Source organism: Rissa tridactyla, chromosome 2 (genome assembly GCF_028500815.1).
Source record: "Rissa tridactyla isolate bRisTri1 chromosome 2, bRisTri1.patW.cur.20221130, whole genome shotgun sequence".
Taxonomy (NCBI): Eukaryota; Metazoa; Chordata; class Aves; order Charadriiformes; family Laridae; genus Rissa; species Rissa tridactyla.
The window spans coordinates 20,209,354-20,222,420 of record NC_071467.1 but is presented as its reverse complement, the minus strand read 5'-3'; the positions used below and the strand labels follow the sequence as shown (position 1 = coordinate 20,222,420).

The 13,067-nt window shown below is 39.4% G+C and overlaps 1 protein-coding gene across 3 annotated transcripts in view; it reads left to right on the top strand.

The window, feature by feature from the left end:
* The first annotated feature begins 264 nt into the window (after positions 1-264).
* The window catches only part of EMC2 (ER membrane protein complex subunit 2), a 46,485-nt gene continuing 33,682 nt past the window's right edge, over positions 265-13,067 (top strand). Inside the window, exons 1-3 of one of the 3 annotated variants that reach the window (XM_054191353.1) lie at positions 265-369; positions 6,287-6,400; positions 9,781-9,845. In XM_054191353.1, coding sequence (XP_054047328.1) covers positions 330-369; positions 6,287-6,400; positions 9,781-9,845 — 219 coding nt within the window. In that variant the 5' untranslated portion in view covers positions 265-329. Of the gene's footprint in view, positions 370-2,285; positions 2,522-6,286; positions 6,401-9,780; positions 9,846-13,067 lie in introns of those variants that run through there. The other 2 variants (XM_054191352.1, XM_054191351.1) reach the window with 2 other exon arrangements.

The window sequence follows — 13,067 nt, the reverse complement described above, 5'->3', positions numbered from 1 at the left end:
CCAGCGCCGGGTGCCAGGGCAAAGGCGATCGCTCGTCTCCCCTGCCCACCGCGCTCCCGAGGCAAAGGCAGATCAGACAAACCCCAAACCCACGGCGGCACCAGCGCCAGATTTTTAACGCTCCGTCCCTCCCTACCCGGTTCCTCCGGGGCCCGCCTCCAGCCGGGCGGGCCGACTCCTGCTGGCCCCGCCGCTGAGGGCCGGCCCCGGGCGCCGCCGGGCCGCAGCGCCGGGCGGGCCCCGCCGCGGGACACCGCCCTCCCGCTCTCCTTCCCCGCCAATGACGGCCCGCGGCGTCACGGTGGCGCGTCACGGGGGCGGCCGCCAAGATGGCGAAGGTGTCGGAGATGTACGACGTGACTTGGGAAGGTAACGCCGCTGCCACGACCGACCTCCGGGCGCAGGGCGTGGGCGGCGGGTACGGGGCAGGCCGGCGGCAGTGGTGCCCTGGCGGGGCCGGGGCGAGGGGCCGGCGGTTGGGGCCCCTCGGGCTGCGGGTGGCCCAGCACAAGCGGGGCGGAGTTGGCGAGCCGCGGTTACCCTCTGCCGCCGGCTGGTCGCCGCCCGGAGAGCGGAGAGGCCCCGGTGCCCGCCCCGGTGTGAGGCTCCCTGCCGGCGTGCCCTCCCCAGGCGCCGGTGCCGTCCGCGGTCTTCCCGCCGGTGCCACCTTTCCCATAGGTCCCCTTGAAGTACTCGAAGGCCGCTATAAGGTCTCCCCAGAGCGTTCTCCAGGCTGAACAACCCCAACTCTCTCAGCCTTCTCTCCCTCATAGTAGAAGTGCTCCAGCTCTCTCATCATCTTCGTGGCACTCCTCAGGACTCACTCCAGCAGGTCCATGTCCTTCTTATGTTGGGGTCCTGAGAGCTGGACGCAGTACTCCAGGTGGGGTCTCACCAGAGCAGAGCAGAGGGGCAGAATCACCTCCCTTGACCTGCTGGCCACGCTTCTTTTGATTCAGCCCAGGATGTGGTTGGCTTTCTGGGCTGCGAGTGCACATTACCGGCTCGTGTTGAGCTTCTCAACCAACACCTCCAAGGCCTTCTCCTCAGGGCTACTCTCAGTCCATTCTCCCCCCCAGCCTGTATTTGTGCTTGAGATTGCCATGACCCAGGTGCAGGACATTGTACTTGGCCTTGTTGAATTTCATGAGGTTCATATGGGCCCACCTCTCAATAGCCTCCATATTTTCCTTCCAATAATTTTGATTGACGTTTGTGGAATTATGCTAGGTACATAGTTTTGCATATGGGTATGCTGAATAAGAAAATTTTGGGCAGTAGTTGGGGAGTTTTGTCCTATCAGTTTCTAAGCTGGTATTTTCCAGTTTACATCCAAATGAAAGACTTGGACTGTAAGGGAAAACCTTGAAGCTCTGCCTTGGTACAAGCATCTGTGTGCGCTTCAGAAGCACACATTTGAAAAATTATATGTATTTTTCTTCTATTGTAAGAGATACAAAGTAGAATAAAACCAAACAGATTCCTGCGACAGACTGTACAAAGGCACTTCTTGGAGAAGGCAGCTCTTCTCTTTACTCCATGTGTGCTCTAACAAATCCCTGTTGCGATGAGGCTTTTCATGAGTGGGGTGATCTCAGCAGCAGAGCTTGAATACAGCTCTAGAGATTGAATGTAGCTTACCTTGAATTTGTCTAAAACACTTAATTTCTATGAAACTAGGTGTATGGTTGGTATTAATCTGAAAAATGTCCTTTTTATACTCAGTTCTTTCTAAACAAGATGCTTTTTACTTACATGTTGCTCAAAGGTGAAAGTGTGATTGGAGGTCAGGGAAGAAGAATAACTTGAGACAGATGAAAATCCAGTTTGTACCTTGCTTCGCTTTTGACTCAGGTTCTTTAGGACAAAGGTGGGAGTTTAACGATTGTACGTTAGGTAAATGCATTGCACAGGTGGAAGGAAACACAAGTGAAAATAACTCTGATTTCCACTCTTGCAGATGTTGTCTTTATTTTTTCTTTCTTTACTTTGTCTGCAGCTGTGTCTTGAGCTTTAAAGTGTATTTTTAAACCAGTGGAGCAGGAAAACCTCTAATTTAACTTCAGGATCTTGATCAGTGGACTTAGATGATCCAAACATGGCTTCAGGGTGCTGTTGTATTAAAAGAAATGCTTATCTGTGGATATGCATCATATATTTTACGGCTTTCTTATTTGAGACTAAGGTGATATGTTCCTCCTTTTTTTTGCCACTGTTGCTAATTATCCTGTAAAAAATGTTATTGTCTTTTCTGCTTCCTTTGTATTTACAGGAATTAGAAACTATGTGGAGTGACAGGGAGCCAAGAATTGCAAGTTTGGCAAAGAAGCGTGATCGTAGGATCATAGAATGTGTTGGGTTAGAAGGGACCATCTAGTCCAACCCCCCTGCAGTAAGCAGGGACATCTTCAACTAGATCAGGTTGCTCAGAGCCTCATCCAGCCTGGCCTTGAATGTCTCCAGGAATGGGGCCTCCACCACCTCTCTGGGCAACCTGCTCCAGTGTCTCACCACCCTCATTGTAAAGAATTTCTTCCTAATGCTAATGTCTAATCTAAACCTACCCTGCTCTAGTTTAAAACCATTGCCCCTCCTCCTGTCGCTACCTGCCCTTGCAAACAGCCTCTCCCCAGCTTTCTTATAGGCCCCCTTCAGGTACTGGAAGGCCCCTGTAAGGTCTCCCTGGAGCCTTCTCTTCTCCAGACTGAACAACCCCAGCTCTCTCAGCCTGTCTTCATAGGCAAAGTGTTCCAGTCCTCTGATAATCTTCGTGGCCCTCCTCTGGACCCGCTCCAACAGGTCCATGTCCTTCTTCTAGTAGTAGTGATGTAGTAGTTCAGCACGTCAGTCACAACTGGCGATGTGGAACCTCTTAAGCCCTGTAGAACTTTATGGAGGCTGTTCATAAATATTTAACATGGTTTCAGTGATACACTGATTTGGCCCGTGAGTGGAAACATTTAAGGGGGGGAAAAAAAAACCACACCTATATAACTTCACTTTAGGAGCAGGTTTTGTAGCACGCAGGTTAGCTTGCGTGTGCAGAATTAGCGTGATCTTCAAATGAGAAGGAGTCATGATAGTCAGGAACTAGTAAAATGACCATTGTCTTTCACAGAAAGCTTGTCTGACATACTGTCAGAATTGGACAAAATAAACCAGGTTTTCTTTTCTTTCGCTACCTTGCACAGAAGCATAGTAGTGCTAACATCTCAAACCCAGCTGAAATGAAGCAGTGACTTTTGGCTAATTATAGACAGGCTTTCTGGAGATCTTTGGATGCTGTCATGGCAATTCTTGTTCTGGTCAATAATGCTTCTTCACTGGATATCAAAACCAAAAAAAGGCCAAGGATGGCATATTCTCTTAAGTAGATTTCTTTTAATATAAATTGAAAACAAGTGCAAAGAATATTTTGGAAGAGTTGGAATAGCTCATGATGACTGTTGCTTAAATTACTTAAGTTTTATGGATCATTAAATTAGTATTGCTGCTTAAGTAGTGGCATACTATGAGTTTTTGTTACATGCTTGTGCAAGAGTTTTTTCAAGGAATTATTTGTGAGTTTTGAAAATGTCATAAAATGCTTTATAAGGTGAAATTTAATATTCTGTACATCCGAGGCCATTTTCCTGCAAATATATGTATTGGGGAACATCATATATAACAAAGAAAATCACAAATGAATTTTAAAAGCGAACACATCTATCTTTACTGTCTCTAGTTCTTAGAGTTCACTTTAGATGACAAAATTGTTTCCTTCCTATGCCTTAGAAACTGAATTCACATTTACTTTGTATGGAAAGAGCCTAGGAGATAGAAAACAGTCTTAACATTTTGTCTCTATCGTAATCTGTGTGCAATTAAATGTCAGTGTGATGTTTCTGTTGTGTTCCATGCGGTGTTTGCTTACTTTTAGGTATTCCTAATTTTTAGTTGTAATCAAAGGGACAGATTGGTTTACTCTGGATTTATGGGATTACACAGGCAAAGGTGAGATGCTCCAGTTTTTGTTGGGGCCACTCTGAAAGCCGAGTTGTTAGGGTTCAAGGCAGCATCCACAGCACCCAGAGCTCTGCCTGTACCTGCTGAGTACTGGACAGGTGTCAGGGTGAGAATAAGGGGTCTAGAGACCTGCAGGGAGCAGTAACCAGGCCATCACACTCCCTCTGCGTTTAGGTGAGCTTGTTGAACTGGTGGATTGGTGTTTTTTTTGGTTTGATTCATATTTTGTAAGGTGAGGGTGGGTAGAGCTGAGGTGTGGTAGAAGATTTGGTGTCTGTAACAGAAGAACAATATACAAATGGGAGGTCGGTTGCACCAGGGGAGGTTTAGATTGGATATTAGGAAAAATTTCTTCACCGAAAGAGTTATCAAACATTGGAACAGGCTGCCCAGGGAAGTGATGTAATCACCATCCCTGGAGGTATTTAAAAGACGAGTAGACGTGGTGCTGAGGGACATGATTTAGTGGTGGTTTTGTCAGTGTTAGGCTAATGGTTGGACTCCATGATCTTAAAGGTTCCTTCCAACCTAGACAATTCTATGAAATGAGCTCTAGAAATGTAATGGTTATGGCGTCCCTGAGTGACTGCTGGTGGTAGTAGCTGTTACGTGTCAAGGGATCATTTTGGGGTACACAATCTATGTCTCTACTAATAGGGGTAACTTCCTTCATTTCGTCAGGTGCTTTTAGATATCAAGGACTTGAAAACTATGATCCAACTAAACAATCAAGGTATAAGTAATTATGAAAGGATTACTTCATATCAGGTTGCTCAGGCCAAATTAACTGACGCCTTAACAGACACAAAAATAAAACACGGGTTATTTCCTTTGGCTTCCTGTAGACTGCTTGCATATTTTTAGGGAATAACAAACATTGTGGCAAGTGTGTCTGCTCCTTTGAACTTGTAATGTTTTGATTTATATGTGCAAAGCTTGCTAATTTGAGAGAATCTAAGACTAAACCAAATCTATCAGTTGCTCTGGACCAGCCTATATACATGACAGGAGTGATTGTAATTAAAACTAGAGATTTCTCTAACTTTTTTTTTTTTTTCCCCAAATCCTTGATTGCCATTGGCCAGACTTGTATTATGTGCTGTACGTAGATTTGCCTCCAAGACTTAAATTATTACTGGCTGACTCTTTTGATAGCTTTCGTAGTAAAAAACTCATTAAGTTTGACAACATTGTAAAAAGCCTTGCGTAAGTTTTACTGCAGTTTTTAGCATTTTCTTTTTTCTGCCTCTTGCTTAAAAGTCAGTATTTCTAAAACTAATGAGCCTCTTCGTAGATTCACTTGAATGAGAACATTTATTTTTACTTGTTTTTTGGTCATCAGCTGATATACTGTTCTCTGTCCTGCAGTTTTTTTTCCGTTACTGTAAATGCACTACTTGGGTGACGAATGGTAGAAGTGCGTTCTGTTATACATAATTCAGATACTGTTCTGTGTGGAATCACACTGCAATGGAGGCATTGATAATTTCCAAGTAAATGAGTAGGTAGAAATCAGACAGCTTATTTATTTTTATGGGTTTAGCTTGTCAGCTTTTGTGAATGTTTGTGTTCGCTCACATTCTTGCTGTTTAACTTTGAATTTCCAAGGGGCATCATGTGTCTAGAACCATTTAACTTTACCCATGCATATGAAATATAACCCTCTAGTGGTTTTGGTTGAATTTCAAAATACAAAATGTAGCACAATAAGAGTCTTATGAGCTATCCAAGATCTCTTCAGGTAGATGGAGGAAAGTTCGGTGCTTAATTTTTACTGCCGGTTATGTTAACTATGCATTTAGAAGTGCAAGAAAACCTGTCAGTGTTTAGATCTATTGTTGTTTTTCCAGATGGTGTAAAGATTAAAAAAAATATTTGCAACAGTTGTCATGGTTCCTTTGTATTAGTAAATCCACTATCTATTAATGAAAACTATTTTCCATAAGTTTTCTCAAAATTTGTTCTTGTATATGGAACATCTACATGTATATAAATGTATATGTGTATATAAGATCACATTCTTAGCAATTTCCTGATCTAGAGGATAAATAAAACCTAGGCTAGGTAGTGCTCTCCAGCTGACTTTATGAATTAAAGCCTGCTCTCTTGGAGATCTGATTTATACCAAATGTACTCTTAAAACAAAAATCCTAGATTTTTAGATCTATTGTTCCCTAAACCCATTCTTCATATGCATATTTTCTGAAAATAAAATTCAAATTCCCTTAATATCTGGAAATCTCAATATTTTCTTTATTTTTTTTCTCTTCTTTGCCCCCAGATATGCGTGACAAAATGAGGAAATGGAGGGAAGAAAACTACCGAAACAGTGAACAGATAGTGGATGTTGGAGAAGAGTTAATTAATGAATACGCATCTAAACTTGGAGATGACAGTAAGTAAACAATCATTATTTTTAAAACTTCCATTATCTGATTTTGTTTTCTCTTTTCAGCCTCTATTTTATACTTCTGTGTTGCCTTTCTGTATCTGCTGATGTTGATGAAATATATATTAGTCTAATAGGCTGACAGAATTCCTAGATTTTATTTCTTTCACAAATATGGGCTGCAGTGGAAAAATTACTTACTAGAACTGTTAGTTTGCTTGATTAGTAGTTAGACCATTAAGTGAAAACTTAGCTTGAAACTTTTACCTAGCTGTCATTTGACTGATTTTCTGTTCTTCAGCACTGCAACAAAAATTGAAAAATAGCTTTTTGTAACAGAGAAAGCTATTCCTTAATCAAGTCATACACACTGCAGAAATTAATATTCAGGCTGGTTTTATTATCAACATTACATTTGTGATATTATAGTTGAAGGTAAGTCTTAAGTTTACACTATTTATGAAATCATTATTTTCAGGACATTTTAACTACCTTATACTAATTTCAGTAGGCAAAATGTTGGATGTAACATTTCATACTAAAAGAGGATTGTTTAGAAAAGTGTCACAATACAATAGCACTCTTTACTATAATCATAAAATAAAACAAAGTATAACAAAATGCTAGCAAGATTGTATAGGTTTACATATTAATCTCAAACAGGTTTTTATTTTAATGCTTATTCTTCTTTCTTTTTCCCTTTTTTATAATTCAGGTAATTTAATATAGACATCCTTTAATACATTTTTCTTGTAGTTCTTTCATTTTATTAACTGGTGTTACATACTCACAAGTGGATTTTAGCAGCCACAGCAGTACATTGTATTTACTAATAAAAGTTACAGTATTGCATACGATTAACTTTGTTCAGTTAGTTTAGTAAGTTAACTTTAATTTCAAATACCTAATTTCATACAGTGTTCCAGGAATTCAAATCCAGAAAATCCAGAAATTAAATTCAGAAAGAGACTTTGCCTCCCTTTCTTGTCAGGTGTAGTCAGGTGAGGAATCTTTCAGTATTGGCTTTGGGGTCCTGCAGATAGGATTTGTTTTATATCGATGCTCTGCTCTGGTTCAGTCTTGTACCCTCTGAGCTGTAGTTTTCTTCTGGAGTTCTTTCCATTTTATGGAACTCAGCCACTGCAGATGTTGTACTTTTTTGGATATAAATACATGGATAATCTACCCAAAGTATTGTATATTGATATGCGCAGCAGTGAGTCATGACGGGCGCTTGGAGATTCAGTGCCTGAAGCAGATACTGCACCATGAGGGGGTCTTGCACTGTAACTGTGAGGAACGTGCTTGGATTTAGCCTGCATGCGCAGGCTTAATTCACCCACCTGCAAGATAGTTGTCTTAGGTTCCCTCTACTTCAGAAGAACTTTGAGAACTAACCTTGATTTTACTTTCTTTTACCATGTTGCTAGTAATTTGAGAACTATATTTTAGTAAGAAATTGTTGAGCAGCTTAATACTCCTCTCACATCTTACTGATGCCTTTCTGAAATGTTGTTCTCAGTAATACAGGCTGAGTCATTCCTTTCTTTTTTTCAGTGTTGTCATTTTCAAGATTTATGCGTTTTATTCTTTCATAAACTTGGCATTCAGGATTCATTAGATAAATTAGCTGCAATGTTCCTGAGGTTCTTAGCAACAGCACAGAAGAATCTGAAATTTATTTACATATTTCCATCCTGTTTAATTTTTATTTTTAAAAGTGGTATCAGAATGGCAACTATATATGGTTTTAAAACCAACCAAACAAAAAACAACCACCAAACCCCCCCCCCCAAACACATATAGTAGACCTAGAATTCTTTCATGGGTAGTGACAGAAGGTGAATGAGTTGTATATGATGGGTGTTAGTCTTGTTGCTTTGTGTGTTTTCAGAAAATACCTGAATATTACAATGGCTAATTTCAGAATGCATATAGAAGGGAACATAGTGAATGCAATGGGGTAGATTATTTGGTATCTTTGTAACTTGCCTCCTCAAGCAGAAGACATCCAGTGTAATTGGAGAACAAAAAATATTATTAGTGTTTTTAAAATAAAAATAACTTGTTGAATATTCAGTCTAAGGGGTGGGGATACTATTATCCACACCATAATTTTAATGAAAAGTTGGGATTTTTTTATGGACAATCAGTATCCAAAGCTGTAGCGTTGGACTTCAAAGTGGAGAAATAAGACCTTTGGCGTTTTTGGGGGTCTTTTTTAAGCTTGAACAAGAAAGCCCTAGTACAGATTAGAAAAAGTCATAAGTCTGGACTGGATACTTGATTCTCTTACAAGTGTTCTCTTACCTAATATCTGACACTAACATGTGCTAGAGTTAGAGTATCAAAGTAGAGGTTTGATTGAACAGGGAGAGCAATTTCATAAACTATCAAAGTATCTTCTTCTTGTGTTCAGAATTTTTTTTAAAAACATAGTACATAATTTAATTCATAGGTATATGTTACCTGTGTTTTGTCCGTATCTATGTATGTATTTTTACATTCATGGAAAAAATGTATATGTTATATAATAAAAATAGAATATATGGCTTAAAAATAGTTCCAATGGGGAAGAGAGGTTACAGGCAAATTAATGCCTGTTTCTCTTCTCTTGTATACTTAGGAAAAAATAGTGATTTCTTTAAAAAATATTGGAAATTTGTATCATAGAAACTATTTTTAAAAGTAAGAGGGCCTTTGTTATTTTTATTTTTTTATTATGATTTTATATTTTTATTTTGGGAGACATTTGCTTCTGTTTCAGTTCTATGAAATTTTGGGTGCACCTGATTGGATTTACATGAGTTCAAAACACTTTGTACTTCTAATACTCGCATTACATGTTTCCCTCTGCTATAACCTCTCTTCTCTGCAGCTTGTGTAGCTAGACCGTTAAGTTCTTTACGTTCAAGACCTCAGTAGGGCTAGAACAGGAATACTGTAATCTGTTTGATTGAGAGATATTGTTCAAATCCAGGAAGAAGGCAACATTTGTAGGACTTCAGCAGTGATACGGTTAAGGGAAATTTGGGTTTTTTTCCAGCCTAAATGGCTGTTCTCCAGGTCTGATCAGAGAGCAAGCCCAAGTGGGGATCTGTTTAGAAGACTGAAGCTATAATCTTAGGAAAAGCAGAGAATTAGAGCTTTTTTTACGTTTCAAGATGTCAAAAGGTACTTTGTTACTAAAAGCAATAAAATTGCTTAAATGCGTTTTTAATTAATTCCAGCAGTTTCTTAAAATGTCCCTGTTTCAGTAGTGATCCACAGGAGTAGAAGGGGAAAAATATGCAGACAGAATTCATTAATCTTATTTACATTGTAGGTGTTTCCCATTATCTTAAAAAAAATCAATTATCTGCATTTAATGTCTCTTTTGTGTCTAGTTTGGATAATATATGAACAGGTGATGATTGCTGCTCTGGACTGCAGTCGAGATGATTTGGCATTGGTAAGTGTTCAAGTTTACCTCAAACCTTAAGTTTTCTTCCTTGGTATCTCTTCCAGATAGTTCTTTGGACATTTATAGGGTATTCTGTACTCCATAGCTTGGACTTGTAGAATATCTATCAAGAAATGCACTGCTGGGAAGAAACCACCTCCACCCACCTTCTCTAATGTGTGACTTTTGTTTAGACAGATCATGTCTCTTCCAATAGCCATGAAAATATTTACAGCTACTCTGGTATGGGCTAAATGTCAAGAATAATATTGAAGTTGCCAAATTGTACAGAGAGTGTTTGTTTATTGAAAAACTCTCAAATCATATTGGTTTTTTGAATGTTTTGAGGTAAAATGTCCTGTCATGCATAATGTATTATATGTCATGTTGGCTATCATCAAAGAAAGCCATTGACATACTGGAGCGAGTCTTCAAGATGAATAAGGAACTGGACTGCATAATGTATACGGAAAGGCTGAGAGATCTGGGTTTGTTAAGTTTTGAGAAAGCTAAGAAGAGATTTTATTGCTATATTTGAACATGTACTAATGGGAAGGTACAAAGAAGGTGGAGGCAGATTTTTGTAGATGTGCAGAAAAAAACAAGGGAGACAGACATAAGCTGCAACGAAGGAAATTCTAATCAGGACAAGTGGCACAGAGAAGCTGTGGAATCTCCATTGGAGATGCTCAGAAATGGATTGGGATATGGCCCTGCACTCACTTGGAAGCTGGTTCTGTTTTCAGTGGGGATTGGGAGCAGGCAACCTCCAAAGGTCCCTTGCAATCCAAATTATTCAGTGATGCTTGATAAAAATATTGTTAATGGATATCTGGGTTTAGTCAATTTGTATGCAAATTTATTTGAATTATACAGATAACAATTTAGATAAAATGAGTTTTATTTAGAACCGTAACCCCTGTTCACTAGATTCAAAATGGAAAAACACCAAAACAAACAAAAAAACCCCCCAACCAATCTTAGCTAATCTTTTAAAGGCAGCAACTGAAGAAGGGAAAAGTGTGTTTTGCAGGCAGATTTTAATAATTTCATCCCTTCTTCACAGAACGCTGGGGAAAAAAACCCATGAGCTTGTCTTGTGCCCTGAAAACCAGCAAGCTTGAGCTCATTCTAAATAAAAAGAAAGATATTTTCAGGAGTCCAGGTCTTTCATAGAGATTACTCTTCCAGTGCCTTGTTCTCTGTCAGATGGCAAAATGTCCCATAAAGTCTTTGAGCTTCATGTGATGTCATTTGGGTGAAACTTAATGGTGTGTGATATACAAGGGGTCAGACCAGAGGATGTAGGTGGTAAAAGGGCAATTTGAAAGTAGGCAGAACTTGACAAGTTTATCTTGCATCCCATATGTATATGGTAAAAAGGAGTACACTGGAAAATACAGCGCAACGTGCTGAACTTGTCGTGAACCCCCTGAACTTCCCTGTCTTTTGTTCCTCAGAAGAAAATACTGTTGTAGTATAGCTATGTCTTTGAACAAAACCAAATAGACTTACTGATTAAATATATTTCTCTTTTCTGATGTATATCTAAAACAATTTTGGTCTTTAATTTCAGGGTCTTTTTAGGAAGACTTTCCCAAAATTGTTGAGGGAGCCAGTGTTGAAAGATCAGTTGTGAAACGCTATTTATTTTTACTAAGCCTGGCAAGGATTTTAAATTGCAGTTTCTGTGCCCTCTAAGGAATATTGCTTGAGATGAGGGAGTACAACATTTTATAATGAAGCTCAGAAAGAAAGTTAAAAGCTTAAAGGGAAACTTAGTTGTTTTTTTATTTTTTTAAATTTGGTGGACTTATAATAAAGAAGTAGTTACTTCAAACAAGTCAATGTTGTATGTGGCTTTTTGCTACAGCTGTAGTCCCAAAGCAGACAAACAGCTTTGGAACTTCTGTGTTTTAACAGTGAGCTTTTGACAGCTGTGATGCATTTTGCTTAAGGGGATAGGTCTCATCTGCTCCAAATGAGGAGGCTGGGATGGTTTTCAGAGTTGTTTATCTGACTTTTGTTTTTCTTTCCTCTTTTTATTGCTGTTGTCCTCTGTCCTGCACAAAAAGGCTGTGCGTAAGGCATGTCCCTGCTGCAGTCAACCGGTTCTGCCACACGCGTGTTTTAGTGAAATGACCTACTCTTGGCAGGCCCTTGCAGCTTTACATGCTGAAGTCCAGGTTTATATTTCTTTGTCTTTGTCAGACATTTAAAATTAAAAACTGATGTGATTAGAAAGCAAATTAACTGCAAATTAAAGTTTCACATACAAATGAGATTTACCATTGTAATTGCTTTCTGAGAGAATCTCAACAGTAGATTATTGATATAGTGCAGACCAGTCCTCAGTAACTTAATTGATTATGGGGATTACAGGTTACGTTTAAAAACAGGACATTCAGTGCTGCCGAGCCCGGAACCTTTTGAAGATATAGCTAGTTGAGTTTATTCATGCACTTTTGTGTTCAAAAGTGTTGCACTGAGTTGTTCGTGACTGTCTCACAGCTTTTCATGTCACTTTATTGTGTCTGATGTCTTACTCTACAGGAGTTTATTTTGGACTTGTGGCTGCTGTATTTGGTTTAATAATAATAGTGTCATCAGATCTAATGTGAACAATTCTGATCTTGTAGTACTTCTGCACTTGAGTGCTATTTCATCAACTCTTTTATATCACCGATGGGGTTTTTCTGGATGTAAAAGTCCATCTGCAGATTGTGGAGTTTAGTATTATTGCAAATGTTCCAATATTTGACATTCAGAATTCTACTGGAGAAAAGCAGCGCGTGTTTTTATGCTGAAAATCACTGTCCTTTGGGATTCCCAGATCACTGGGCCATGGGGTGGATTTATTGCCTGCAAATGTTCTTTTTAAAATCTAGATTGATTGTATTGTAAAAGCTGGAGTGAAACTACTTTTTTGAAGTTTTATATAAGTTTTCCTGTCTCTTAAGAATGTACACAGGTTAGTTCAGACATCATGTAGCATGCTGCTAAGTACATGTATGACATTTATTAATTTATGACAGTTTGTTGTCCAGAGCAGCAGCAGTTCGCCTAGACATCACTCAAAGTGCCAGTAAACTGTTCTGTACTAAACCAGTCTTGCTATGTGAAATTTTTGCCATTGAGATCTTGGTTCATTGGAAACTAAGGTGATCATGATGAAAATAGTCTGTGCTTAACATTTCTGCTTTAGTTACAGTTTCCTTTCTCTCTTCCTTC